The sequence below is a fragment of the Balearica regulorum genome, chromosome 18, assembly GCF_011004875.1.
Source record: "Balearica regulorum gibbericeps isolate bBalReg1 chromosome 18, bBalReg1.pri, whole genome shotgun sequence".
NCBI lineage: Eukaryota > Metazoa > Chordata > Aves > Gruiformes > Gruidae > Balearica > Balearica regulorum.
The window spans coordinates 3,070,655-3,095,132 of record NC_046201.1 but is presented as its reverse complement, the minus strand read 5'-3'; the positions used below and the strand labels follow the sequence as shown (position 1 = coordinate 3,095,132).

General features: G+C 52.3%; 2 protein-coding genes across 3 annotated transcripts in view; one reads left to right on the top strand and one right to left on the bottom strand.

The window, feature by feature from the left end:
* ARSG (arylsulfatase G) overlaps nt 1-1,878 on the top strand; it is a 41,062-nt gene extending 39,184 nt beyond the window's left edge. Inside the window, exons 12-13 of one of the 2 annotated variants that reach the window (XR_012838206.1) lie at nt 5-486; nt 733-1,878. Coding sequence is in view for 1 of the 2 variants with exons in the window: in XM_075770264.1 (XP_075626379.1) it covers nt 5-339 (335 nt within the window). In the remaining variant the exon portion in view is untranslated. Of the gene's footprint in view, nt 1-4; nt 666-732 lie in introns of those variants that run through there. The other variant, XM_075770264.1, reaches the window with a different exon arrangement.
* On the bottom strand, nt 1,630-22,845 carry WIPI1 (WD repeat domain, phosphoinositide interacting 1). Its single transcript, XM_075770265.1, has 13 exons — nt 22,689-22,845; nt 21,218-21,300; nt 19,504-19,673; nt 16,060-16,156; nt 12,275-12,372; nt 11,138-11,230; nt 10,764-10,834; nt 9,761-9,868; nt 9,187-9,351; nt 8,903-9,010; nt 7,533-7,654; nt 6,690-6,790; nt 1,630-2,178 (listed from the first exon to the last, which is right to left on the bottom strand). The coding sequence occupies exons 1-13, from the start codon at nt 22,757-22,759 to the stop codon at nt 2,131-2,133; spliced, it is 1,335 nt and encodes a 444-aa protein (XP_075626380.1). The 5' UTR covers nt 22,760-22,845; the 3' UTR covers nt 1,630-2,130.
* Nucleotides 22,846-24,478: the final 1,633 nt, after the last annotated feature.

Below are 24,478 nucleotides of genomic sequence, written 5' to 3'. Positions count from 1 at the left end.
CTAGGAGGGGCGATGGCTTGCGATGGGAGCATTGGGCCAGCTGAGCATCACCAGCCACCCCTCATCTTCAATCTGGATCGTGATATCCAGGAGCAGGAGCCTTTGGACGTGGCATCCAGAGAGTATCGGGCAGTGCTACCTGCAATCAGCAGGGCTTACGCCCAAGCCCTGGAGGATATCGCAACAGACAACGTCTCTGTTGCAGATTACTCCAAAGACCCGGCCGTGACCCCTTGCTGCAACGTGCAGCACGTGGCCTGCCGATGCCAAGCGCCCGGGACTCACGCAGCCGTGCTGGACTGTCGCACGGAAAGAAGAGCAACACGGCTTTGTCTTTAAGCAAATAATTGCTCAGGCTGCTCCTTTCCTGAGTCTGGTTTCTGCAAACGGGGCTGTTGTCCATGCTGGCGCCCAGGCTGGAGGTTGCCCGTGGAGGAGAGGGATGGAGGCTGCGGTGCCCTTTGCTCCGCGCCACGAAGCAGGGAGGTGAGTTAGTTGTGGGTGAGCGCACGGAGGGTCCCCTTTGCTGCAGACAGGACTGTCCCCCCGGCAGAGCAGGGTACTGCAGTGCCTGGTGGCTCTGGGCACATGGAAGGAGACAGGCTTTGTGTAGGGCTCTTCAGCTGAGAACGAGCCACGTTTTGGATTAAAACTACCTGCTGTGAGAGCTGCCTTTGGGAGAGAATTCCTCTGGGAAATTCATTTGGCTTTCCCCTAAAATGGACCTTACAGGAGTGGCTGGTGGGAGCACAGGGCAGGGGAGGACGGGGCCCACAGCCTCTGAGCAAACGTCCCTGCTGGTGCTGAGACCCTGGAAGTCTGTGGCTGCAGAGAGAAAATTCCCGGCCAGCACAAGGTGAATGCTCTGGGAAATGGAGCACCTGCCCTGCCAGCTGCCAAGCGAGGTTTATTAACGGGGTTACGTTAAATACCCAACTGCAAAAGAAGGAGGGACCTGGGCTCTTCCTGGCTGCTGCCCTCGCGCACAGGATGCTCGGCTCGTCCTGCGGCTGCTTTGCATTGCCACAGCAGAGGTCAGGCACTGCCCTGACACACACACCCAAGTCCCAGTGCTTGGAAAAGGCTTTTTTTGGGAAGGTGTGGGGGAGAGGTGTGCAGTGCCAAGCTGGGGTAGCTGCTCCCCTTTGCATAGGAAGACCAATGGTGTAACTGGTTTGTGTTTTTTTAGGGAGGTCAAGGAGAGCTCCCTGCCCCAAGGCCTCCCAGCAGATCAGGGGCCGGGCAGAGAAGCTGCTCCTGCCTGTCCCAGTGCGATGCCAGGGAGGCAGATGGGGCGAAAGAGCTCTCGTAGGGCCATTTCTGGGCAAATGCAAAAGCCTGGGGAGCTGCAAAGGCAAAATCGAAGGTGCAACTGAAACTTGAGAAACCACCGAGATTTCTCAGCAGCTGAGTGTGGGTTTTCTGAAACAATTTTGGACTCCGATTTACGCACCCAGATTTTTCTTTGGACAAGCCACGAGTGGATTTGTGTGAACTTGGCCTGGTGGGTCAGGTGGAAGCAGCTGTCCTCGCACCAGCCCCCCAAACCCACTCTCCCACTCATAAAACTTAATCAAGACTGACATCTTTAGGGCCCCACAAAGAACAGCAGGAGCGCGGGCAGCGAGCTGCCAGGGACAGACCGTGACTTTATTCTGTCGTTAAACATAGCAAATGGCATCTTCTCTAATATCACTGCAAAAATACTTTGCCTGGGTAAAATAGTATGTATATACTGTACAAAGACATAAGTTTAATATACCTTCCTATAAGTACATTTATACACATAAACCAGCATAAATTAGAAAAGGGACAAATGGGTATATAAAATTCTGGTTACATACAAATCTGATTAAATTAGCATTTACATTGTCGTTCTAACATATAGTTTGTTAAATATAGTGATGTGCATACAGTACATTAACACCCCACTCAGACACAAATTAAAACAAGGGGCTAGTGGGGCCGGGTATTCACTTAAACATACCGTAGGAGAAAGCAGTGGCCCACCTTGGATTTGGGTTTTTTTTTTTTTCTCATCTTGGGGACTCACAAATCTGTTCTTCGAAATTCCTGGCTTTTCCAAAGCACTTCCCAGCAGCTGTCCTAAGCGCGGATGTTTGCTTCTCATCATGACCTCTTCGCTTTGCCCGGCTGACCTCCACGGCACAAGATTATCTACCAAAATCAAAACAGAACGGCCTTACTTTTCCCAGCAACAGGGTGTGTTTCAAGTTGGTTTTACGCACATGGGAGGAGAAGGGGGAGGGATGTCCTGCAGTGTTTTACTTTCCATTCAAAGGCAACTTGTGAGCAGTTTATTTATTTATTCTCCCCCTCCCCAAATTTACAGTCCTGGGAACAGGAACCATCTGGCTTGGTGATAAGTGTGTCTTGCCTCTAGCTGGCATTGGGCTGTGCACAGCCGTGCCTGTAGGAGTTCAGTTACTGGGGGTGAGGTCCGTTTGCCTGGCTAAGTCCTCCCGAAAGTTCAGCTCCTGGCACGGCGGGAGGGGAAAGGTGCGTGCCGTGCTTCACCATGTCTCTCCAGGGTCTCCAGATGGAGCCCAGAGTTAAACATCTGCAGGTTAGACTGCATTAAGTGAGGGGAAGCCTCGCCTAAGTATCAGCAAAACCTTTGAGTGAAAGAGTAAAGCAGGAGCATAGAAGAAGCAGGCAGCAGCGAGGACCCTGAACCATGCACATCAGCTACTCAGCCACGGGACGAGGCTGGAGACCCTGGGGCAGGATGTGCACCTGCTGCTGGATGAGGCTTGGGCAGAGCTGCGGGTGCCTCTGCGGACACGAACCATCAGCCAAGGTCTCCCCTTCATCAGCTCCAGCCTTGTCAGACTTGACCTGCATCCCCCTGCCGTACGGATGCCATCCCCACAGCCCCAGCCGCAGGACGGTCTGTGCCAGCTCCTCCTCCAGGGATCTGTCTCCATGGGCTTTGGGACCATCACTTGCCTGGTTTTGAGGCACAAGACGTTGGCACTCGATTGCATGTTTCCCAAGATAACGTACTGATAAGCTGGGCTTAATCCTGCAAGTCCCAGCTGCCCAAAATGCACAGCTGCCATGAGGAAGAAGAGGCCAGTCAGGTTCTGCCAAACTTGCTCATTCCCTGTGAAACACGATTACTAGTAGAGCTCTACTGCAAAATCTACTGCCTCTCCTTTGCTAACAGACAGCTGTTAAAAAACCCCAAAACACTTAAAATCTTGAGCGTCGCCTATCTGCTCAACAGAACAAGTGAAACACCATCCAGCAAACAGCGAGGAAGAACTTGGGCAAATACCGGTCCCACGGAGCCAAAGATGCGTCTGCAACCTGGCTGCTTGTATTGAGATGCGTGGTTTGGAGCAGGAGGGATGTGTGTGGACCCGAGGCGGGGGCACCGATCTGGGGAAGCATTTCTCCCCCCTGCAGACAGCAGCGCTGCCAGGGTGGGGACATTGTGCTGTGGAGGGCGGCCGTGGTGCACAGGCTGCTGGAGCTCATGGTCCTGCCCATCCTTTCAGGGAGCAGGTAGGAGCGGGAGCTGCAGCGAGGAGCTGCTGAGCACTGCTGCTCACTGCCGGGGGCGTTACTCCACCCTGCGCACCCCATAATGAAAGCTGCAGGCAGGAGCCACAGACACGCACAGGCAGCAGCATCCTTTGGCAGCACAGGCAAGCTGCCCAAACAGTTTTGGAGGTAGCCAAAAATCGATGTGAAAGAGATGGTTTTTAAGACTATCAGTGCATCAGTGAGGGGAAGCTGTCTTTGAAGAGCTGACTGCTGTACGCAATCTATCCTGACTTAATGAACTGGCTCTCCTGATAAACCCTTCACATCAACGCTGGTCCCCAAGCTGACAAGCTTCAGCGTGCAGCCAAATGCAGGACGGATCATGTATGCCTGGAAAAGCACCGAGCAATCTGCTGAAAGAAATCTCAGACGTTTTAGGAGAGATCCCCTGGTGTGCATTCCTCGGGTCCACAGGCCATCTTGCTTGCTGTATCCTGTAGGATTTGTCAAACCTCACGGCACTACCCCAAAACTGTTCTGGCCGTGCCTTGGTGGGGAGAGCGGAGCTGGCCAAGCGGTGCCCTGCCTGGCCCGAAGCAAACACCAACAGCTCCCAGCACCGCTGGAAACCTCACAGACACTGATAAACCCACAGAAAAGTGGCAGCCGTGTAGGCAGGTAACCAGAAAACAGCTATAATCACCGCAACCATTTGCAGCCAGAGCTGGGTTTGCTCTTCCCGTCCCACAAAGCCTTCTGACCAGGCAGAGCAAGACGATGCAGCCTCCTCCCAGCACCTCTCAGGCATGGCACCTTCTCTTCACTGGAGGCTTTAGCCTCCTGTCCATCTCAATAACACCTGAGTCCTTGCTGTGTAGGATCAAGAGCAGACCTGAAAGCGCCTAATCCACCCCATCAGCGCAAGGAAGAGATGTAATTGGACTTGTTTAACCTCTTGCCGCAGGATCCTTCAGCAGTCCTGGCACACTCAGTAGGAACATCCACGTTCACTCTTGTTGAGGCCACTTCTTACGAGCCCTCCTTGGGCTTCCCATCTCTTCTCCGATCTGTCCCTCCTTCTGTTTAACGAAGAGGCAGTTTTCGACAATTGGCAACAGATTTTATGTTAGACTGAAGCTGCTTTTCCTTGCTCTTAACAGCTGAACGTCTGAAGTCTTGCTTGAGGTCAGGGGAAGGCAAGATGTTTCAAAATGGAGAGGAACTGCTGGGTCTGAGCACTGCTCCTTCTCCAGAAGTATGTCTAAGTTCAAAGCCGTACTCGTGGCGTGGGCTGCGGGTGAATATTCCATTTTGTCACAAGTTTTGAGGTTTTTAAATGTCTTTTTGTTGCACACTGGAAAACAAACAAAACTCTTCCCATGTTTCCGCAAAGCAGAATGCTGTCAAAACATTTTTGTTGGATAAGGTCAGGTTTTTCTCTCCCTCCTTCTCAACACAGAAGTGACCGATGCCTGAAACCCCCCTCGAACGCGTCACTGAGACCGAACATCTCGCTTGAGAAAACAGCAAAGTTCAGTGAAATTCAGAGCATCAAAACATCCCGACCAACTCTCCTTATGCACTCACGCGGCGGGAGCCAGTGCCACACTAGCTGGTAGACAAGATGCAAAACACATAACTGTCAGCAACGGAGGGGCAAACCCGCAGTCCTACCTGCAGACACTTCACCTGGAAGCTCCAATTGCTAAACCACCGTATCAGGGAGTATTTTTGGAAAGCGCCTTCCCTCCCACACCACCTCCTCCCTAACATTACACATGTAAGTTGCTGTCAGGCTAATTACAGCACAGGATTTTGACAGATGAAAGTTCATTTAATAAAGCACCTGCTGTTGTACAGCAGGGGTTTGGGGCTGCTCTTCTACGGCATAGTCCCAGCAGGAAGGCTCATTCAGGAGCAGCATGATTCCTGCTTGCTGGCATTTGCTTGTCCCCAAACCACATGTTCAAGAGCAGGTTCATCAGAAGGAAGCAAAGGATTTCTCTCTGGCCCTGCTGCTCCTTCCAGGGGCCTGGGCCACCAGCTTCTCCGCTGCCACACAACTCTGACCAGATGTTTTAAATACCCTGCTTGGGTAACGGAGTCGGAGAACTAGAAAACTCTTGTTGTCAGTTTGCAACAGGTTAGAGTACAGGTAACAAAAGAGAATTGGTCTGAGGTTAACGCAACTTGAAGAGCTGGGTTTAGGTAGTGTTGTTTCAGAGGGAGTCATGAGCTAGTCACCTTTTATCTAAGGAACACTTTGCAACAGCTAACAGAAAGTGCCTCACAGAGGTCAGCCTCTGTTCCTCCCAGGAACAAATCCTGGGATCCCGATAAAGTTTCTATTTCCTCCTTCTCAGGCAAAACTCAAACAGCAGGATATGTAAAAATGGAGTAAGGGATTCAAAAGTCTGCCAAGCCTACAACTGGAAATCCATTACAATATTCTGCCGTATGAATGCATTACGATTATGAAGACACCGCTGATTACAACCAGATCACAGCACGGTACCAACATCTGTCCATTTAGGGGTTAATACTTAACATGATAAATGTGTTTGTAATAGCAAGAGGATCAGGAGAGACACTGCCAGGCTTAAGTTAGATTTTAAAAAGCCAGTATCTTCTTCCAATGGTAACTGAGAAAGTGTCATATAAAAATCGTAAACCGGTTTAAAACGGTTATACCTTTCATCTTTGTTTCCTTTTCAGTTAGCTTGGAAATGAAAAGACTGGTGAGGTTCAGGTATGTCCCAGTTGCATTCCATAAACTAATACAACTGACTGTAAATGCAAGAGGGAGTACTAAGTTTTTATTTCTAAATGATGGTACTGTTCAAATTAAAGCTATTCCTAGTAATACTAGAAATCTGCGCAAGGCACAAAGGTCAGATCTGGATCTGAACGTCATTCCACATCTGCACTTCATTCAACTAGTTTGTTCAGATCCATCTCTAATTATTAGGTTTGATCATCTTTGCCCCATCCCCAGCTGCCATTTAGGGGGGGGGGGTGTAATTTTCCTGGCACTGTCCCTATAACTTGATTAGTTATTTTAGGCTTCCCAGTGAGCTGGGACAAGGTGGGGGCAACAGTATCTCTTCTGTAAGAGGTTAATACTTTCTTCTTAGCATGAGGGCTGAATTGCAGTTTTAGGGGTCCCGAATGCTCACAGGAGGAAACTCATTCTCGTCATCAAGACACACTGGTCCAGTTGCAAACTCATGCTCTGGGATAACCTCTCCTCGCAGGGCACCACCGTCCTCCGAATAACCTGTCCAAGCGAAAATACAAAACGTTATGGACAAATGGATAGAAGGAGGCTGGAAACAAACAGCGGAGACACTACGTCGATATCCTTTTAGCAGAGAGCTGCCTTCTCTGGCTTTTTGGCAGAGCTCTGTGGTCTGTGGAAGGAAAAGATATCTCCATCGACACGACAGATTAGGGAACGGACTACAGGCTAGCTCCTGTGGCAGAAGCTTTTCTCCTCCCACCATGAATGTAAGCACCAATTCCAGAATAAGATCCACATCTGTATGCGGACCTTTAGGCTCGGGAATATAATGAGATAGTCACCCAGCCTTCTCCTGCAACAATTTAGTGCTAGCTTTGTTAGGGTAAGGTATAACAGATTTAGGAGAAGCCATAGTGGTCTTGCCACAAAAATAGTGAGATCTGACTTTCAGCTCCTGGAAACCGTCCTGGCAGCGGCGGCTGTCTGACAAACTGTGAAGCTTGGATGTGGTTACTGCTCTGCCGGCGGGCCCGGCTGCGGTGCAGCTCTGCACAAGGAGGAGAAGCGCTGGGAAGGGGTCCCGGGAAACAGAGCAGAAAACACCTGGCCTGGTTTTGGGGCAGGGGATGACGCGTGTGAGCTCCAGAGAGTCCTGGTCCCCCAGCCTGCACTGCCCAAGTGGTGTTTCTGGTTGAACCCTTGGAAGTTGGGAGACTTTCCACTTTGCCCAAGGTTGCTTTCTTGCTTCTGCCCAAGGAAGGGCAGATGTGATGCTTACCTGGCATGGTCGAAGTTGAAGGCACTGTACTTTGTCTGGCTACAGTTGCTGCATAAGATTGAGGTAATGGAGGCCGAAGGTCATTTTCTTTGTTCTCCTCCATCTTTCCTGAGCCAAGCAGACTAATTGTACAGCAGCAAGAGAGGGGAGAAGAGTTAGTTCTGATCCCAACCATTTCTCCCCCAGCACCGGCTAAGACAAGTACACGCATCCGTGTCTCCTGGAAGCACATCACCCATCCGCACTGCCGCACACAGGCACTGCCTGCAGCCCTAGCAGCACTGCAGAGGAGAACATTGTGCTCGACAAGTAAAGCAGGGGGGAAGCAGAAGATAGGGAAAGCACTACTTTGGCTAGAGGACAATGCTGGCATGAGAATAGAAGGGAACAGATTGACCACAAAAGCTTTAGGTTACAAAGGCAAACAGTGTTTCTAATCACAGAGGGGGCTCCAAAGGGCTTCCAACAGGAGCGGACTAGATGGGAAAAGCAGCACTGGCTAGTTTAGGATGGAGTTTGAGCAGAGATACAGTATGATGTAACGTAACTCATGACCCAAGGGCCCTTTTCAGTCCTCTGATGCTAAGAGGAACCCACATACAAAGCTGGCTTGCCAGCTCTGGACGGCCACTTCGGGACGGGAGCAGGCGGGCGTCAGCGGTGTCTGAAGGCGGTGGGGCGGCCGGAGCATGCTGGACAGCGCAGCTTTGAAGTGCCGTGGGTTTGTGGCTTTTCAAAAAACTGCTGGCATTTTCCTGGCTGTCAGCCACCTCCCGGCTTAGAGCACATGTTACATCGCACCCCACCCCAAAGGCTTCACATCTGCAGCCAAGTAGCCCAGATGTGCGTGGGGGGGGGTTACGTGCTTAATCACATTTGCATACAAACTGAACAGCAGCACGGAAGACTCTGCTTTGGCACTGCATGCCTGCAGGCGTGCATCTGTGCGGGTTTTTGTTTACGGAAGCTCCCTGCGTCGCTCCACACCATCCTACCCCCAAAGTCAGTTCTCCAGCACCCACTCATGCCTGGAGAAGGTGCTCTGCTCTCCCGCCACCGTGGTGGTCAGCGCTCTGCTGCTGGAGGCATCGCCCAAAGCACAGCCTGCCCACCTCTGCTGTCTAAGCTGAGATGTCCCACCACTGCTGAGGGATCTGAGAAGTCTCTGGTTTCTTCTGCAAGAAGCCCCACGTCCCTGCCTGCTGACATGCTTCCCACCCATGTCTGTCGGATCAGGCAGCTAAAATCCCAAAGTCAGTTCTAACGTTCTTGCTCCTACAGCTCCATTTTGTGCTATCAATCAGGTGAAATTTCCCTTGATTTTTTAAAAGATCAACCTCTGTATCAGATGTGTCTGGAGGTATAGTTACCTGTGTTTCTTAATTAAGACACACTCCCCTCCATCTTGGGGGTCCAAGTTATAGATATAGAGATGTCCATCTGACGTAGTCACCAAGAGTCGAGGCAGCTTCTGAATCCTAAAGAGAAAAGCCCAAACACATCTGCACTTGCACACAGATACGGCACGCACCCCCACTGCGTGCTCCACAGGCATGGGTGCAAGATAAGGGGGAGCAGTCGTGGTGTTCTGCAGAGATAGCTGTGTCTGCTCACAGGCTGGCGTGGCAGAGGGGACGCAGAGGAAAACACATACGTGGAGAGGGTGCAGATGTTCCTTTGTCCAGAGATGTTCAGGCGGACAGTGGCAAAGGCTCGATCCTGGTTCATCATGCCCGATACCTGAGCAGGGAGGTAGTTGGTAGCAGCCTGGAACATCTTTCCCATGTAACCGCTCCAGGTTGGAGGCTCTTCTGACCGGCTGAGGGGGTCACAAAGCAGCATCAGTGGGGCTACCACAGTCAGCCGCGACAAAACAGAGCAGGAACAGCCAGAATGATCCTGATCTCAGATACGTGAAGGCTTTCTTTGGGGCACCTGCACACATTGTGCACTAGCCTAGCTGCATGCCTGGGAAGGAGGCAAGGGACAGTGGCAGCTAACGAACCCAGCGCAGGCCTGGAGAGGCTGACAGCAGGGATGCAGTGTGGAGCTTTTCCAAGGAGTGAGCCCCTCGGGACACAAAGCCAAAGAGACAGTTTGCAGCTGGTATTGCTCACGGAGAGTACGTGGTGAGGAAATGGAGGCCAGCTGCATAAAGGCAGACGTCTGAAGCAGAGAAACCCCTGGCGCAGGGGTTAACCCAGGTTAACCCAGGCTCACCCCCTCACCTGTCAGAGAGATGCTCCAGTTTAAAGATGTGCACGGTCTCCGTGTTGCTGGAAGCACAGAGGAACTGGGAATCCATGCTGAAGACCAGAGAGCTGATGTTCACATACCTAGAGCCAAGCAAAGACAGGACCAGTCACTTTGTGGCGTACTGTTCAAAGGGAACTGCTCGGTTTTGCTTACAGAGAAGAGGATGGGGAGGAAGGAGACCCATACACAGCGAGGAGCAGGCTGCCTGGCTGACTGACTAGCATTTCCCTAATCCCTTCGCCCAGCATAGCTGGGGGTAGCCTCAGGTAGTGACAAACAGCCAGAGGTGGAAATGTCCTTGCTCACAGAGCTGTCTGTGGAGTGAACATCTGCACTGCCCTCGCTACAGCAGCTAAAGCTTCTGGTACTGCAAAGGCTAGGGAGGATATCCAAAGTGCTGGGTAGCCAGATACATGCAGCATCTCCTCCTGCGCAGGCTCAGCAGGGCCAGGGTGTCTCGGTCACAGCAGTTTTTGTCCTTGCAGAAGTGGGTGACAGGGAGGTCGGGGATGGGGAAGAGGGAAAAGGCAGGAAAAGATCTGAAAACATTTGAGGGAGCCTGGAGAAGGGCAGCAACAGCCCATCCCTGCCATCGAGACTTGGGCTCTGCACAAGTGACTTAGTAGCTTTGAAACACCTCCTTTGAGAGGGCAAGAGTTGGGCTGATAACTTTGGGGACTTCATTATTTCAAGTAAGAAACAAGAAAGGACAGAGTAAATGGACAGAATCTACCTCTGTTCTCTGCGATTGCCTGTTCTGTGACACACTGAATTGAATCACTAAACTTGCCGGAGGCAGCTGGGCGCAGTGTGGCTGTCTGGCACAATGACATTTCTATCTGATACGCCTGCTCTTGTTTTCTTTCTGCAAAAGATGCCAAAGCCACCAGGATCTGTTGTTGCCCTATCCCTGTGTTTACATTTCTGCTCCGGGAGCCCTCTGTGTACTTGTCACCAACAGAAGAATGAACTGACCTTTTCATCCCTCGCCGGAATTCATAGAGCTTTTGCCCACCAGGAATGGAAAATACACGAATGACTGTGCCCTGCAAAAAATGCAAATGGAAAGATCACGCAGGAGCAGGGCAAAGAGCACGAGCCCTTTCTCTGACACACCCAGGAAACTCAGGACGTGCAAAGGCCCCTCCTGTTTGCCAGCTGAACCCGATACACTGGCCTCTTACAAGTCAAGAGTCCTTTTAGTGCCCCTCCTGTGCTGGCTGTGTTTGAGAACAGGCAGCTCAGAGCTCTCCATGCTCCAGGCAGCCGAGCTGGCTGGGACGCCCCCTGACAGCTGCAGGCAGAGAGCACAGGCAGCAGGGAGGGTGCTCACAGCAGCACTCACTCACTTTTTCGGAAGCACTTGCCAACTTCGAGCCGGTGGAGTTGAAGGCGAGAGCAGCCAGAGGCCCGTCATGGGCAGGAATCGTGCAGGCTGTTTTCTGTGGGGTAGAAGGTAATGTGAATGGAGACACACGTTGCTCCCCGGACTGTGTAACGGCAGGGCGTTCCCTGCCTTGCACCTACCCAGGCCTGCCGATACGGATTCACGGGATCATATCGCGCTTATGGTATCCCTTCAACATCCTCAGCATTTCTTATCTTTGCCCTGCCTTGAGCTCACTTCCCACCTACTAGGGCCACTGTGATTACAGAAAGCTTATTTCAGGGGCAGAGGTCCTCAGCTCCCCACCTCTCCAGGCTGTGGGATCGGGACTGCGCCGTCTCTGAAGCCTGGCATTTCTTCGTGCAGAGACAGAGCTGGCCTCCCTGCAATTAGCTCAGCTGTACAGCAAATCCTGCTGCAGCGACACCACCCTGATGCCTGCAGGGAGCCCAGGCCCTCACTAGTATCTCTCACAGCAGCAGCGTGTTTTCCCCTTCTGCTCTGCTCCTCCCCTGCTGCAGATCCTTAGCTCCCCCTGCACGTACAGAGCGGCAGCCTTATGTAATCCAAAGCCCTGCCACAAACAGCAGATAATCATGACCCTGCTTCCAGCCAGGGACAGATTTCCTGAGGGGGGCTTTGGACACCTCACCCTCTCCGTGACTTCGGGTCTGGCATCCCTTCCAGCCTGTGGGGTGGCAAGGCAGCTGCTCCAGGTCCTGCGCCGTGCCTGGAGCAGCTCCAGCCCTCCCTGAGCCACCCTGGTCCCACCACCCCCATGGGATATGCTGCTGAAGCCCCTATAGGAACCCCCTATAGGAACCCCTGTGTCAGCCTGGCAGCGGCCCTCTGGCTGCAGGGTAATGGGTCATGTTTCCTTGAAGATCCTGTACTGGGAGATGGATGTCCTGATCTCAAGAGAGGTTGTCTGCTTCTCATGGCGTCCAAACAAGGGGACGTGCCTGCCCCAGGCGATTCCCTTGCAGTCTAGCTCGGTGGAGTGTATTTATTCACTCTTCCCAAAGGCCCTGTTGGCTCTGCTGTGGTTCTGTTTGTTTTCAGTCCCTGCCGTATCCAAATGGGCGAGCTTCGCACTTACCAAAGTATTTCCGTCGTAAAGCACGATCTCTCCGCTGGTCGCGCTGCCGGGATAAGCCAAGTAGGAGTTGGCGTGGTTGATTGAGAGAGCGCACAGACCTGGCAAGGCAAGAAGGACACAGCTGAGGTTGTTTGCTGGTGGAGGATGGAAAGCAGAAACGCAGCCATGGACACCACAGGGGGTTCAGGCTCTGTCTCATTTTGGGGCAGTGTCCGGCACCGGGCGCACGCCGGCTGCGTGCTGGCAATGCCTCGGCCATGGGGACACCTGCTGGTATGGGACAGTACGGCTCCCTTCTCCCAGCCACCATTCTCCCCCAAACCCTGCTCAGAAGGAGCCCAGGTCCTGCTTTTGGGCACACTCTTGGCTTCTCCCCCTTAATCATCTCCTTTGAGAAGGCAAGAGTGGGTGCATGAAAGACAGCAAGGGACATCTTGGTCTCAGGGCTAACAGGACTCCTGTTCAGGCACATCTGGCTACCTCCAGATGTTTGCGGAGTGCAGGTGCTGGGTCAGAAGCTCAGATGAGCAGCGCAGTGTGGACACAGCCCCGGTACAAAGGCTGGCAAGGCAAGGCAGCGGCTGTGGGGCTGGGCAGCGCTGTTTCCTTTTTCTCTGAAGGGAAAAGGGAAGCAGAGAAAGACAAAGCAAATGCCACAGTGGTGCAGGGAGTTTCCGGCTGACAAAGAACTTGAATGTAGCTAAATTTTAACCACAGGGGGAATTCTTCCCCATCATAGCCATCTGCTTTTATGCCAACACGAGCATAAAGGTTCCCAAACACCCCTTTCAAAGTGAGCAGGAATTATGAGATGAGACAGGGAGGGAGGGAGGGATGGATGGATGTGTCCCTCCGCCTGTCCCCCAGGTGACCTCGGCAAAGAGCATCTCTTCCTGTCTCGCATGTCTGCTGCTGGCTGAGGACCCATCCCAGTGAATCCTGTCACATACAGAAACGAGTCTCACTTGCTTCCTGCACCATATCCGCATGCTCACAGTCCTCCCAAATCCGACTCAAGGCTTCAGCATGACCTGAGCTTCCTGGCCCCCACCAGGGGGTCCCACCTAGTCCCACGTGTGGAGGAAGCCGCGGGGTTAAAGGCTGCCAGGGACCCTGCCATACTCCCCAAACAGGATGCCCGCACGCGTGCACGTATATGCACGGACGTGCGCACACATGCCGTGCAACCCGTCGTGTCAGGACATGGCCCTGGCCCAGGCCCAGCAGCGGGGAAGGATCGGCTGAAGCTCTCATTTTAGGTCATTGTTTATAACTAAACAAAGAGACCGCAGCGGAGCCAGGAGCTACAGGATCGGCCAGGGGCCGCAGGGATCCACTCCCTATCAATCAAAGGCATTTACATCATGCCAGGGACGACGCGCACCGCAGAGAAGAGGCGCAGCAGCAGCAAAGTGCAGGCAATTAAAAGCACCCAAAGAGGGAGGGATAGGAGGAAGGTAGAGAGAGCCCAGAGACTTTGTTCGTGATGAGCGAGGGTGTCTGTTCAGGATGGTCTTCTCCTGGCCCAGGCACTTCTCTAAGTGGAGGATCTAGAGAACGCTCAAGCTAAACAAAGCAAGCTCTGAGCGGCTGGTGTGAGTCACCCGCTCCCTCTGCTCCGTGCCTGGCTGGGAGAGGCGGACGGGAAACCACGCCAGGGGAAAACACAGATGTGAGTGTACTGGGCTGACCTCCGGGACACACAAAGAACAAGGATCAAGCCTTTGAAGATGCTCCTCTGCTCTGGGCAGCCCCGCAGCCCTGACGAGGGTCGCCGCATGCAGTGGCAGGCTCAGGAGGGCTGGTGCTGCTCAGGATGGTAGGTCTGGGAATGCCACATCGCAGGCGGCTTCCTTGAGCAGCATGGAGAAAAGCTACTGCAACCAAGAAGCCTGGCCTTGCCCCCAAGCCAGCAGGTCCAGGTGGATCTGGGGCTTGAGGGGAGCCACATAAGGTGATTTCCAAAGCTGCAGTCATCCCTGAGACATGCCCTCACAGCATGCACATCAGCGTGAGCACTGCAACCTCCTCGGTGCAAATCCTGTCCCTGACACGAGCCACATGAAAAACAACGAGTTTGAGCACATGTGAAAAACAACAGGCTCACCCATCGTGGGCATTTTTCATCTCCTGCGGGAAGGAGGCTGGACCAGGAGCCAGGTCCTGGCCAGGAACAGCCGGGGTTCTCACTGCAACTGGCTGGTGGGTGTGCAGCAAATCCCAGTCCTCACCATACTGATGTCACTGTGCCCATGGTGAACGCTTTGGGGGGGTGGCACGCTTGCTGTGTGGTCCTACACCCCCTCAGCACAGATCCTCACTCCAAAAAGGATTGTGCAAAGAGTGGTGAGGCTGGACTGCCTTGGCCTCTTGGACACGCTGCCCTCGAGGTCAGGCTTGGGACCAAAGCAGATGGTCCAGGGATGAAGGGAGCACGCGTGGCACAGCGCTTGTCACTCAGCTCATTTCAATGACAGCTGCTGTGGTAAAAGGGTTTTAAAAAATTAAGCCCCTCTGAAGTCCTGTGATCTGCAGCAGCCTAGTCCTGTCCTGGTGAGCGCTGATTGCTGTCGCTCTTAAACCATGACCTGATCGTTCAGCCCCACTGCAGAACAGCTTCAGGCCTGGGTATCCCTGCCCTTCCTGCTGCTGCTGGGCTTTCTCGAAAAGGTTTTAAACTTTAATTATATTTGCAGTATTTAGTATGTTTAATCCACATGGAGAGGCCATCTGTTGAGATCTGAAGTAGGTCAGGGGAGCTGCCCGAAGAGCATCCCTTGAAAGCCCTGAAGCCAGGCGTGAGCACATCAGCAACTTCCCGATCAACAACCCATGAAACGATGCTGCAGCCTGCGACCGACCGGGCTATCACAGCAACATATGGCAGCGCTGCCGCAGGCGCCTGGCCAACTTTCCCTATCCGCAGCTAAAAATAGCTCCTCTCCCATGAGCAGGAAAGCCAGATTCACCCCGCGCTGCACAGAGAGGATCTGTTCTGCAGCAACCTGCCCTGCCCCTTAGGTTTGCAGCGTATATGGAATAATATCAGGTGGCAGCCCAGGCTCCTGAGAACTCCCTGGCAGGGAATTAGCACTGTGCCTGGCGGTGTTTTCTGCCCTGGCTGATCTTCACAGCGCTAATCACTTTGGGAGCTGACCCCAAGCCCGTAAGTAATCACAGGAGCTTTCTACCTTAGTGGAGCAGCGCATGTCCACGGCCAAAAGAACCTGGGTTAACCGCAGGTCTGCAGGGAATGCCGAGCTCTGCAGCACGGCGTGACGCTGCGGAGCTGACTCACACCGGCAGTGCAGGGAAGTGGGGCTCCTTTGTCCAGAGAGCAAAAACGCTGCGGGACTGACGTAGGGCATGGTGAAGGAAGGGCAGGGAGCCCTGGAGGGAGAGTTTCAAGTTGTCCTATATGTGGAAGGAAACTTGCAGTCCTGGCCTGCCTTACAGCTTTCTGCTTGTGAAAGAGAATAAAGGCACATTGTGGGAAGCTGTGAGGTGCACAGGCATCCCGTGCGAGAACAGGAAGGGACTGAACCCGGGAGGTGTACTCAAACCACGCTGACCATTTCTGCTCTCCTTCGATGCATCTGCTCAGGACAGAGCAGGGTTTGTGCTCTCCCAAGCCCGACTGCCTGCCTCCACGCATTTCTAGCTTCCCGAAGCTGAATTAAGATACACAAACCACAGGCTGGTTTCAATTCTAACATGAGTGTTGTGGCTCTACAAAGCTCAGCCAGAGCTAGTATCTCCCTTTCACACAGTTTTTCTGTGCTTACCTGTTGTATTTGGAGGTGTATCCAGAATAGTCTTCAAAAGCTTCATGTCCTTAATGTTATGGATGTAAATTGACTCCTCCAGGCAAACAACCAGCCTCTGCAAGGACACAAGGAACATGCACAGAACCTCACCAGCATGGGCACGGTGCCTCTGTCTGCTGCTCCCACATTTCACACACCCAAATCTTCACTGTTAGAAAAACTCAACAGGAATTTCTCACGCACTGAAATGTAACAGAAACATGACCTCTTCTGCTTCTCCATCCCCTCTGACTGGACAGCCTTTGATTTTTGCATGACTCTACTTTCGAGAGCTGCCTGCACCTGGTCTTGCTTTAGAAAGCAGATGAAACATCAGGACCCCTCTGCTACTCTAAGAGCTGACCTTCCACATCCTCAGACCCCAGGAACAGGAAGACACATCAGGGTTATACCCTATCCATGGGGGCCTGATTGCCATCCATTCCTCCCCGAGCTTTTCTTTGCAATTTTTTTTCATAGCAAATTACTTTTTGATCATAAAGACCAGACAGCAGAGGGGCTGCCAATCCTGCCTGTCAGTATGCCTAAAGATAGGACTACACGCCCCTTGCCCAGACTTCTTCCTGATTTGGGACTGAACATTTAGGTGATTGGCTTCCCACTGCTAAACCTAATGCATCTGTTCAGCAAATTCATATTTCTTTTCCCATTCAGCATCAGCAGGCAAGACTCTGCTTTATGTGCCCTGAGTTGTGCAGCAGAATTGCATAAAATCTGGGCCAGGAAACATTTGTTCAGGGGCAGTCGCAGTGGTTAGTGTTTCACACCAAGTATTTACACCATCCTGGCAGATGGGTAGGGTATTTCCAAGTTAATGTGCCTGTACGTCTTCTACCAAACTCGTCAGGAACACCCACCCACCCAGCCAGTCAAGAGGCAGCCACGAAGAGAGGAGCTGCCGAGCGATGGGAGGAAAGGCAGAAAGGAAAAAAGGAGCCTAATGTTATAACCTTAGCGCTGGGCCACCATCTCCGAGACCGCTCAGCTTTCTGTCTCAGCTTGGTCCAGATTTCTACATGTTACCACGGAGGCATTTTGCATAGAGCTTTTTTTGGGACCAGGCTTTGGATCTGGCTGAGGAGTTGTGATTTCTAAGCCCGGCAAGCACGCAGCTCCACCTACGTTAGTGCCAACTGTCCAGAAGCGCTGAAAACCTCCCAATAAAAACGTAAGGCCAGACTCCATCCAGGCTCCTGAAGTTGGAGCACCCGAATCCATGTACAGGAAGCCTCCACCTCTTTAGAAATGAGGCCACTGATTTAGTATCTAAATGTGGAGCTTAGTCACTAACTTGAAACACCCACATTAGAAAATCTTTGCCTTGCTCCACCATTACTCTCGGATCAAACTCTTTCCCACTTCTATTCCTGCTAACCACAGCATCTGGGGCTGTGTCAGAGCCATTTTGCATTTCCAGGAAGACTTTGCCTTTTCTACAGTAACAGCCATCAACTTGCTAGCAGAGACCGTCAGAGTAATATTTATACAGCTGATTTCAGCAAAGCCACCATGTGCTTTCCCAGAACTGCAAAACACACTGCTATTGCTGTACAGGTGAAGGGAGGTTTCCAGATGATGGCAAAGCAACAGCCAGAGCTGCAGCAAGAGATGCTGGCACCAACAGGGACAAAATCCAGGAAAGTGATGGGGGTGGGAGGTGAACAGGTGAAGGAGGCCTGGACAAGCTCACCACGAGTTGGAGAGGGCTGGTTCTCTGCCTCCTGCCCTCCGGGCAGCCCTGGAGCCCATGCTAAGGCCAGTGCAAACCCTGCTGAGGTGAGGAATGGGTTTCAGCAGTGAATAAAAACCCAGGGAGGCTGTGGGAGAGCTTCTCACCAGTCCCACAGCACAGCCTTATTCCCCACTTGGAGACAAATCACAATCTACCTTAACGCACTTGAAAGTTATAATCGAGCTTGGAACAAAGAATTCCCATGGATCAACAACTGAGGGACTCGCTTGTTTGCACAGTAAGAACTTTTTCAGAGAGATCAAATTGAAACACGCACCATTTGTTTGAGACCTGTTCCTGTTTTATTTGCCACCATTTTCCTCTGTTAACGCCTTGTATGGGATTTGGCTTTCTACAGCCTTTTAATGAAGTACAGCTTTGATGCAAAAGCCCAGGCAAAAGGCTCAAATGTCACAGCACATGCAGAACCTGACTGCCACCAGTTTAAATCTTGAATGTAGAAAGAAACAGTGATTTTTTCTACTATCTACCCAAGCATCTCTAGCACCTTCAGATCTCTCCAGGTTTGTCTGCGTTACAGCTGGAGGATGAGCTCAGCCCAGGATTTGAACTCAAGCTCATACAGCGGCCAAAGAATGCGGAGGCAAAGCTGGGCCTGTGCATCATCTTCAGGCAATCTCCAGAGCCGGAAAATGGGTAAAAGCCGGAAAATGGGTAAAAGCCGGAACTTATTTTATTCTCACACTAATCTCCTAGAGCTCCTAAGCAGAACCTCCCAGCTTATTTTTATACATATATATCTATCTGCAATTCAAAGGAAGTCCTTATTTTGCCAGCTCCGTTGTAAGTTTAAGTGAAAAAAATCAATTTAGGACAGATTTAATTGTAGTACAGGAACTTCTGGTCAAACACAGCTTTACTGGAAACTCAACCCAGAGTTTCCTTATGGGAGAGCCTTAGTGCAGAACTCACTGTTGCTAACTGAGGAGAGGTTGATTATATACAATTACAGAGACTGCTTATTTCTTCATTGTAAAATGTCCTCTGCTTCTTATGGCATATACTTTGAAAATAATTATGGACAAAAAGAAAAGATGACTTAAAATCCTCCAAAAGGGCTCAGGGTTGCATGAGGCTGTGTCAGTTCAGAGAATAACATTCTAAAAGCCTTCTTCTAAGTGGCCTGAGTGTACCTTTCTGTACCCTTAAAAATAAAACAAGGCCGCTAGTAGTACTTGAGAAGCAGCCTTTCGCCTCATCCACAGAGTTCAAGTTACTCATGGGTTTTGTTACCACTTTTGAAGGTCTCATTTGCAACCAAGATGGCAGAGGTGGGCCTGAAGTCAGGATGTGGAATCCAAGGGAGGGAGGAAGATGAAAAGGTGTTTTTTTGGCAGAGCTGCGTGCTGATTAGGCAAGAAGGCAGATAACAACCTTTGTGTAACTGCTACAAAAACAAGGACTTAGCTTCATTTTACTGAAGCAAACTGGCGTGGCAGATGATCTCCATGGCCATCCTGCTCCTCTGTCAGAGGTCACTAAGCCTGAAGTGGAGCTGGTAGGACAGGACAGGTACCAACCCCTCTAGTCCCACCTCAGTCTCTGAACAAACCTACCCAGGCTGCCAGCGGGGTCCTGGCTCTAAAGTCAACACCAGCAAAGAGCCAGAGCAGGACAACTCTGGCTAACCTCCTTCCCCAGCCTCTTACCTGACGATTCAGCCGGATGGACAGTATGTTACTGGAATAGCTGTAGTTGCAGATCTCTGTCCCTTTCTTGAAGTGGTAGACATTCATTTGCTGTGGCTTGGCATGACTGACCACAACCACAAGGCTGCTGGAGAACAGACGCTCCACGATGTAAACATCTGGGATTTCATCTGGGCACAGAAAGAAAGCAAGACAAAGTCTTTAGCTTGGCTTATGGTTGGTTTGATTGCAGCAACAAGTAAGACTCAACTCGAGAAGGAATCGGGTTGGGATGCTCAGTGCTAAGGTATTCGACATCTGCTTTTGTTAAAAATTTCTCATACCTGACACAAATATTTAGGACAGAGCAGGAAGGGGTTAATGAACCTTCCCCTGAAGGCAGAATTTAAGCCAGCCCCCTTTGACACTGCTGTTGTGCCTCTCCTGGGCAGGGCTCTCCAGCTGAAGCTAATCCTTGGGAAGGGGATATAATAAGGAGGAGCTCACCCAACTTGGTCAGGGACTTTCCTGGAGGGAGTGAACAAGTTGAGGCTTACTGAGGTAAGGAACAAGCTGTGTGTAACTCACTGTTTATTCTGCGTGATATCTGATTTTTCTTGGCCTCCTTAGGGAAGGCTGATGTGTTTAAGCCCTCCCTGTCACTGGGGCTGTGGTCTCTGGAGAGCTGTAGCATGGCTGTGGTGAATGGTGGTGTGGTATGTCTTGCAGAGACCATGTTTGGGATGACTCCTGTTGTGTTGAAAAGGCACCATTACAATGGTCCTGGTGGACCTGCAACTAAATCATCAGGGAGTATGAATCTTAGTGTAGATAGTCCTGAATGGTGCTCGGTGCTTGGGCTGTCCTGCTCCGGAGGTACAGCAACTGCTTGTGTCTCAGCCCATCACCTTGAGTATGTCACCAGCAGAGAATCTGTTTTTCTCTGGCCTTGGTCTGCTTCTGGGGGCAATCTGAACTCCTAAATAATACTGAAATAACTCTATGACTTGCTGCTGTATAACAGTTGAGTTACTATGTAAGGTAAAGAGGAAAAGGGCCTGGACTTTGTTCCAGATGATGCAGCTATGTCTGGTTGCTGAGGCTCCTCTATAACCAGTGGAGAGAGACTAGTATCTCCCAGCTGTGGAGATATCTTTGGTGCATCTCAGCTGAAACACTTACATGCTCTGTGAGGCCTGACTTGTCTGGGGCTGTTAAGTGCATTGCATGCTGCCCTGAGCACAGCTGAAAGCCTGCAGTGACTAACCTTCTTACACAGCAAACCTGTTAAAAACATCTTTGCTTGTAAACACCATGCTGGACTAAAAGCCTGTGAGTTGAATCCCGGCACAGATGCTGGATAACTGCAGTCTCCTGTCCACGTATCTGAAATGTGTTTGTAGTAAACTACCTCTGAATGCTGGCTTGCAGGGCAAGCTGTTGCTGTCAGACTGACAGCAGTGAAAAACAGGCTGGACTAAACTTGTGGGACTCCTTCCCCCTTGAGAGTACTGCTGACCCTTCAGTAGCTTCTCCAAGGCTGCAGCTCACTCTAAGGGCTGCTGTGCACAGGGCAATAACCAGAACTGCTTCTCTCCCGAGATGGGTACAGCAGAAATGATGCCCTCTGTGCAATGGCAGTGAGCAGAATCACCCCCTCGAGGCAGAGTGAAGTGCAGTAATGCAGGTAAAGCCTGTCGGCTGATATTGTGCTGCAGCAGAACAGGAGACTTACTGCTTTCATGGACCTGGTCTAGTTGCTCCACAGAACTTAAGGAGAAGAGCTTGTATCCAGTTGTGGTTCCAATTGCCAGGGAGCTGCAAAAACAAGACAAAACCTTGCTAGTTTAGATCTTGTGGCCTCCAGTGACAGTAAGAGTCCTGGCGTATGGGGGAAGTGAGTAGTTCCTGGTACAATGACCTGCGAGGGCACAACTTCAGTTTCTACTCTTGACCTAAAGCATGTAAGGCAACAAACCCAAGAATCCTGCTTTCCATCTAAGGCTATTGCAGCCTACAGAAGGCAAGTATCCCTGCGAGACAGCAAATTTATCATCTGTTCATGTGGTCCTGTGGCTGCTGGAGGAACAAACAGGTGTGTATCTACCTGGGAGGCTGCAGTCAGGACCGTTGGGACGTAAAGGGGGGCTGTTTCCTAAGGCAGGAGCTGATCCATCCACACTGACTTGTGAAGGCTGCAGAAGCTTTGCTCTCGCTGCTAATGGCAGTGGGTGCAGGCACGTAGCACAAGGCGCAGTTGTGCCAAGCGCTGGCCCTGCTCAGTTCCAGATATAGTAAGCAGCAACATCTAGGTCTTAAATCAGCAGCTGGCCCAGAATACCAACGCACAGCATTTGTGCTGGCGGCAGTGGCCAGCAGGTTCACGTCAGCAGCACATCGCCACCCATCAAAGCCATCTTTGTTCAGGCACAGTAAATACAGAGCAGTGCTGCACAGGTAAGGATATTTCCAGGTGTGAGGCTGGTATCTGTGATTCTTATCTTGTACTCCGTGATCTGGGCTGATCTTGGCTCTGGGCTACAACTGCCAGACACCGTGTGCAGCTCACTGCTTCAGGATGTTTGTTGTCCCACTCGGAAATGGTTCATAAACGATCGGCTTTAATGCAGGTAAACCAAAGGTTATTGGCGGTGTAAGGGCAAGGTGCTCCACGGAAACCCCCTGTTGCCTTGAGGTGGTGGTCGGGCCACGCTTTGGCACGGGCTGCTCACCAAAGCCCGGGTGAGGCTCTCGGCACGGAGCCCTGGGCAACTCGACCACCGAGGAAGTGCCCACAGGACAGGTCAGCAGACGAAGCCCTCGCTCGCTGCTGCGCCCACCAGACAGAGCTTCCCCGAGCTGCTGGGGCCGCAAAGCCCGCCATCGCCTCAACCTGCTGCGCCCCTTGGCCTCCCGGGGGCACCTGAGGATGGCCACCGAGAGCCAGGTGCCCCCCGGGGGGGGGGGGGGGGGGCGGCAGGCCCTTGTGGGGGCCCGGGGGATCCCGCGGGGCCAGCCCCGTCGGGAGAAGAGCCTCGCCCGGAGCCGGACCCGTGTGGGGAGCCCCACGGGGGGCCGCCGCTGTAAGGCCAGCCGCGCTCCGAGCTGTCAGGCCCCCGTGGGGGCTGTGTGACCAGCCCCGCCCGGCCGCCGCGCTGCCGTCGCCCCCCCCCCACCCCCAGCTCCGCGGCGCCCGCTCCGCTTACGTGCAGTCCTGGTTGTAGGAGAAGCAGCTGAGCGCCGCGGGGCCCCCCGGGGCCTCGGCCGCGGCCTCCATGGAGCGGGCGCGGCGGCTCGGCCCGCTCCGGCCCCGGCCCGGCCCGGTCCGCGGCGCTGGCGGAGGCCAGGGGCGGTGCCGCCTCCCATTGGCCGACGCCTCGCCGGAGAGACCACCCTCCCCGCCGATGGACTCGTCTATCGACCTATCCGCGAGGGGAGGGCGGGACAGCCCCGCCTCCGGAGTTAGCGGAGCCGGCTGCTATTGGCTGGCAGCGGGAAACAGCTGTGCGTGGCCACGTGGTGATGTTGTGGTTGCATCAGACGGGCCCGGGCAGCTGTTGGGGGGGAGCACATCTGGGGGGGAGCACATCTGGGGGGGCTCATCGCTGCCTACAGCGGCTTGAGCGGCGGTACGGGGGGAGGGCAGCAACAAGTGGCTGCTGGGGGGGGGGGGGGGGGGCCGGGTCTGCCGTTAGGGACGGGGGGGGGCGGGGAAGGGCGCGGTGATGCGAGGAAAAGGGCTGATGACGCCGCTGCCCGGAAAAAAGGCAGTCCTCCTCTCTGCCTCCTTGGCTGAGCAGCGCTCTGAAGGGTCTGGTTCTTCCTTTACAAAATCTACACGCTAAACTGACTGCGTTTGCACGCAGAACGGCTTCACTCATGCGATGAAAGCCGCTGCTACCTTGTGAGGTCAAATCTACCAGGGAAAATACAAAGAAAAACAAACCCTAGAGCCAGTCGCTAGATGACAAATGTTCTAGAAGTTAGTACAATGACATGAACAGTGCACAGAAATGCAGGGGCAGAGTCTACAAACCCCCTAATTAGATGAGTAATCCTCATGTGAGTGCTGAAGTCACTGGCCCTAGATCCCTTGATGCGCACCAGAGGCCTTTTGGAAAAAGAGCCGCATGCAAAACCACCTAAATGAGGCAGATTCCATGTGGACACATACATCTGCCTAGATTAATCCCCCTTTGCAGCATGTGGGCCTTTGAGCATCGGCAATATTCCCCTGCTATAGAGTTTGAAACCTGCAACTGTGAAGGTGATTGATTTTTGGGGAGGAAGTATAAAACCACACAGCTTCAAAACAGCATTAGCGTGGAGCGAGGCTGAGGGCAGATCATCCCTAGGACACAGAGCACGTGGGAGACACTGCAAAGGCAGCAGGGGAATAATTTTAAATTCATCATGTTTTGGAGGAAAACATCTTCTATTCATGGGGGCTAGTGAGAAGCTCTAACAAAACCCAAAAATGAAACAGAAAAGCTGGTTTTTGATGTCCTGAGACTGTCCCTGCGGATCAGTATAGTTTGATTTTGAAACAGGGATGTCAGATGGAAAACAGGGTTGTGGAGCAGGAAGAAGTTTAAAAACAAACAACAAAATCAGGGAGTCAGTGCCTTGTATTTCAAAAACCGGTTTCTGAGCAACTGCTACAGTTGGATGTTTGCTGCTTGGGTAATCACCATGAGCTGGTTTTAAAATGAAGCCTTGATAAAGCAGAGCCACAGAAACATCTGAGACTTGGGCAACACAATTATTTTTGTATCTTGACTGTTGCAACCGTATTGGTCAACCTTCCTTTCAGCTAGCTGCCCTCAATGGCTATTTAATTAGCAGAGGTGGGAGAAACAAACAGTTCTTGTCCTCTACTACAGCGTGAAAACCTTTGGTGGCCTTTAGAGCAGGTGTGGCTGAGTACAGCGATGGCCATGGCTGGAAGACCAGAGCAAGCTGCTGCCCTGGCTGGAATAGCTTCTGTGTGTTGGTG

What these genes read in the sequence shown, in the direction of transcription:
- WIPI1 (XM_075770265.1), bottom strand. Translation starts at nt 22,759, where the DNA reads ATGGAGGCCGCGGCCGAGGCCCCGGGGGGCCCCGCGGCGCTCAGCTGC. An exon ending in TTCCGGCGAGGGATGAAAAG is followed by an intron (nt 9,869 to 10,763) that starts GTCAGTTCATTC and finishes GCTTGGCTCTAG; the next exon opens with GTATGTGAACATCAGCTCTC. An exon ending in ACGAGAATGAGTTTCCTCCT is followed by an intron (nt 2,179 to 6,689) that starts GTGAGCATTCGG and finishes TGATTTTGGTAG; the next exon opens with ATAATCTTGTGCCGTGGAGG.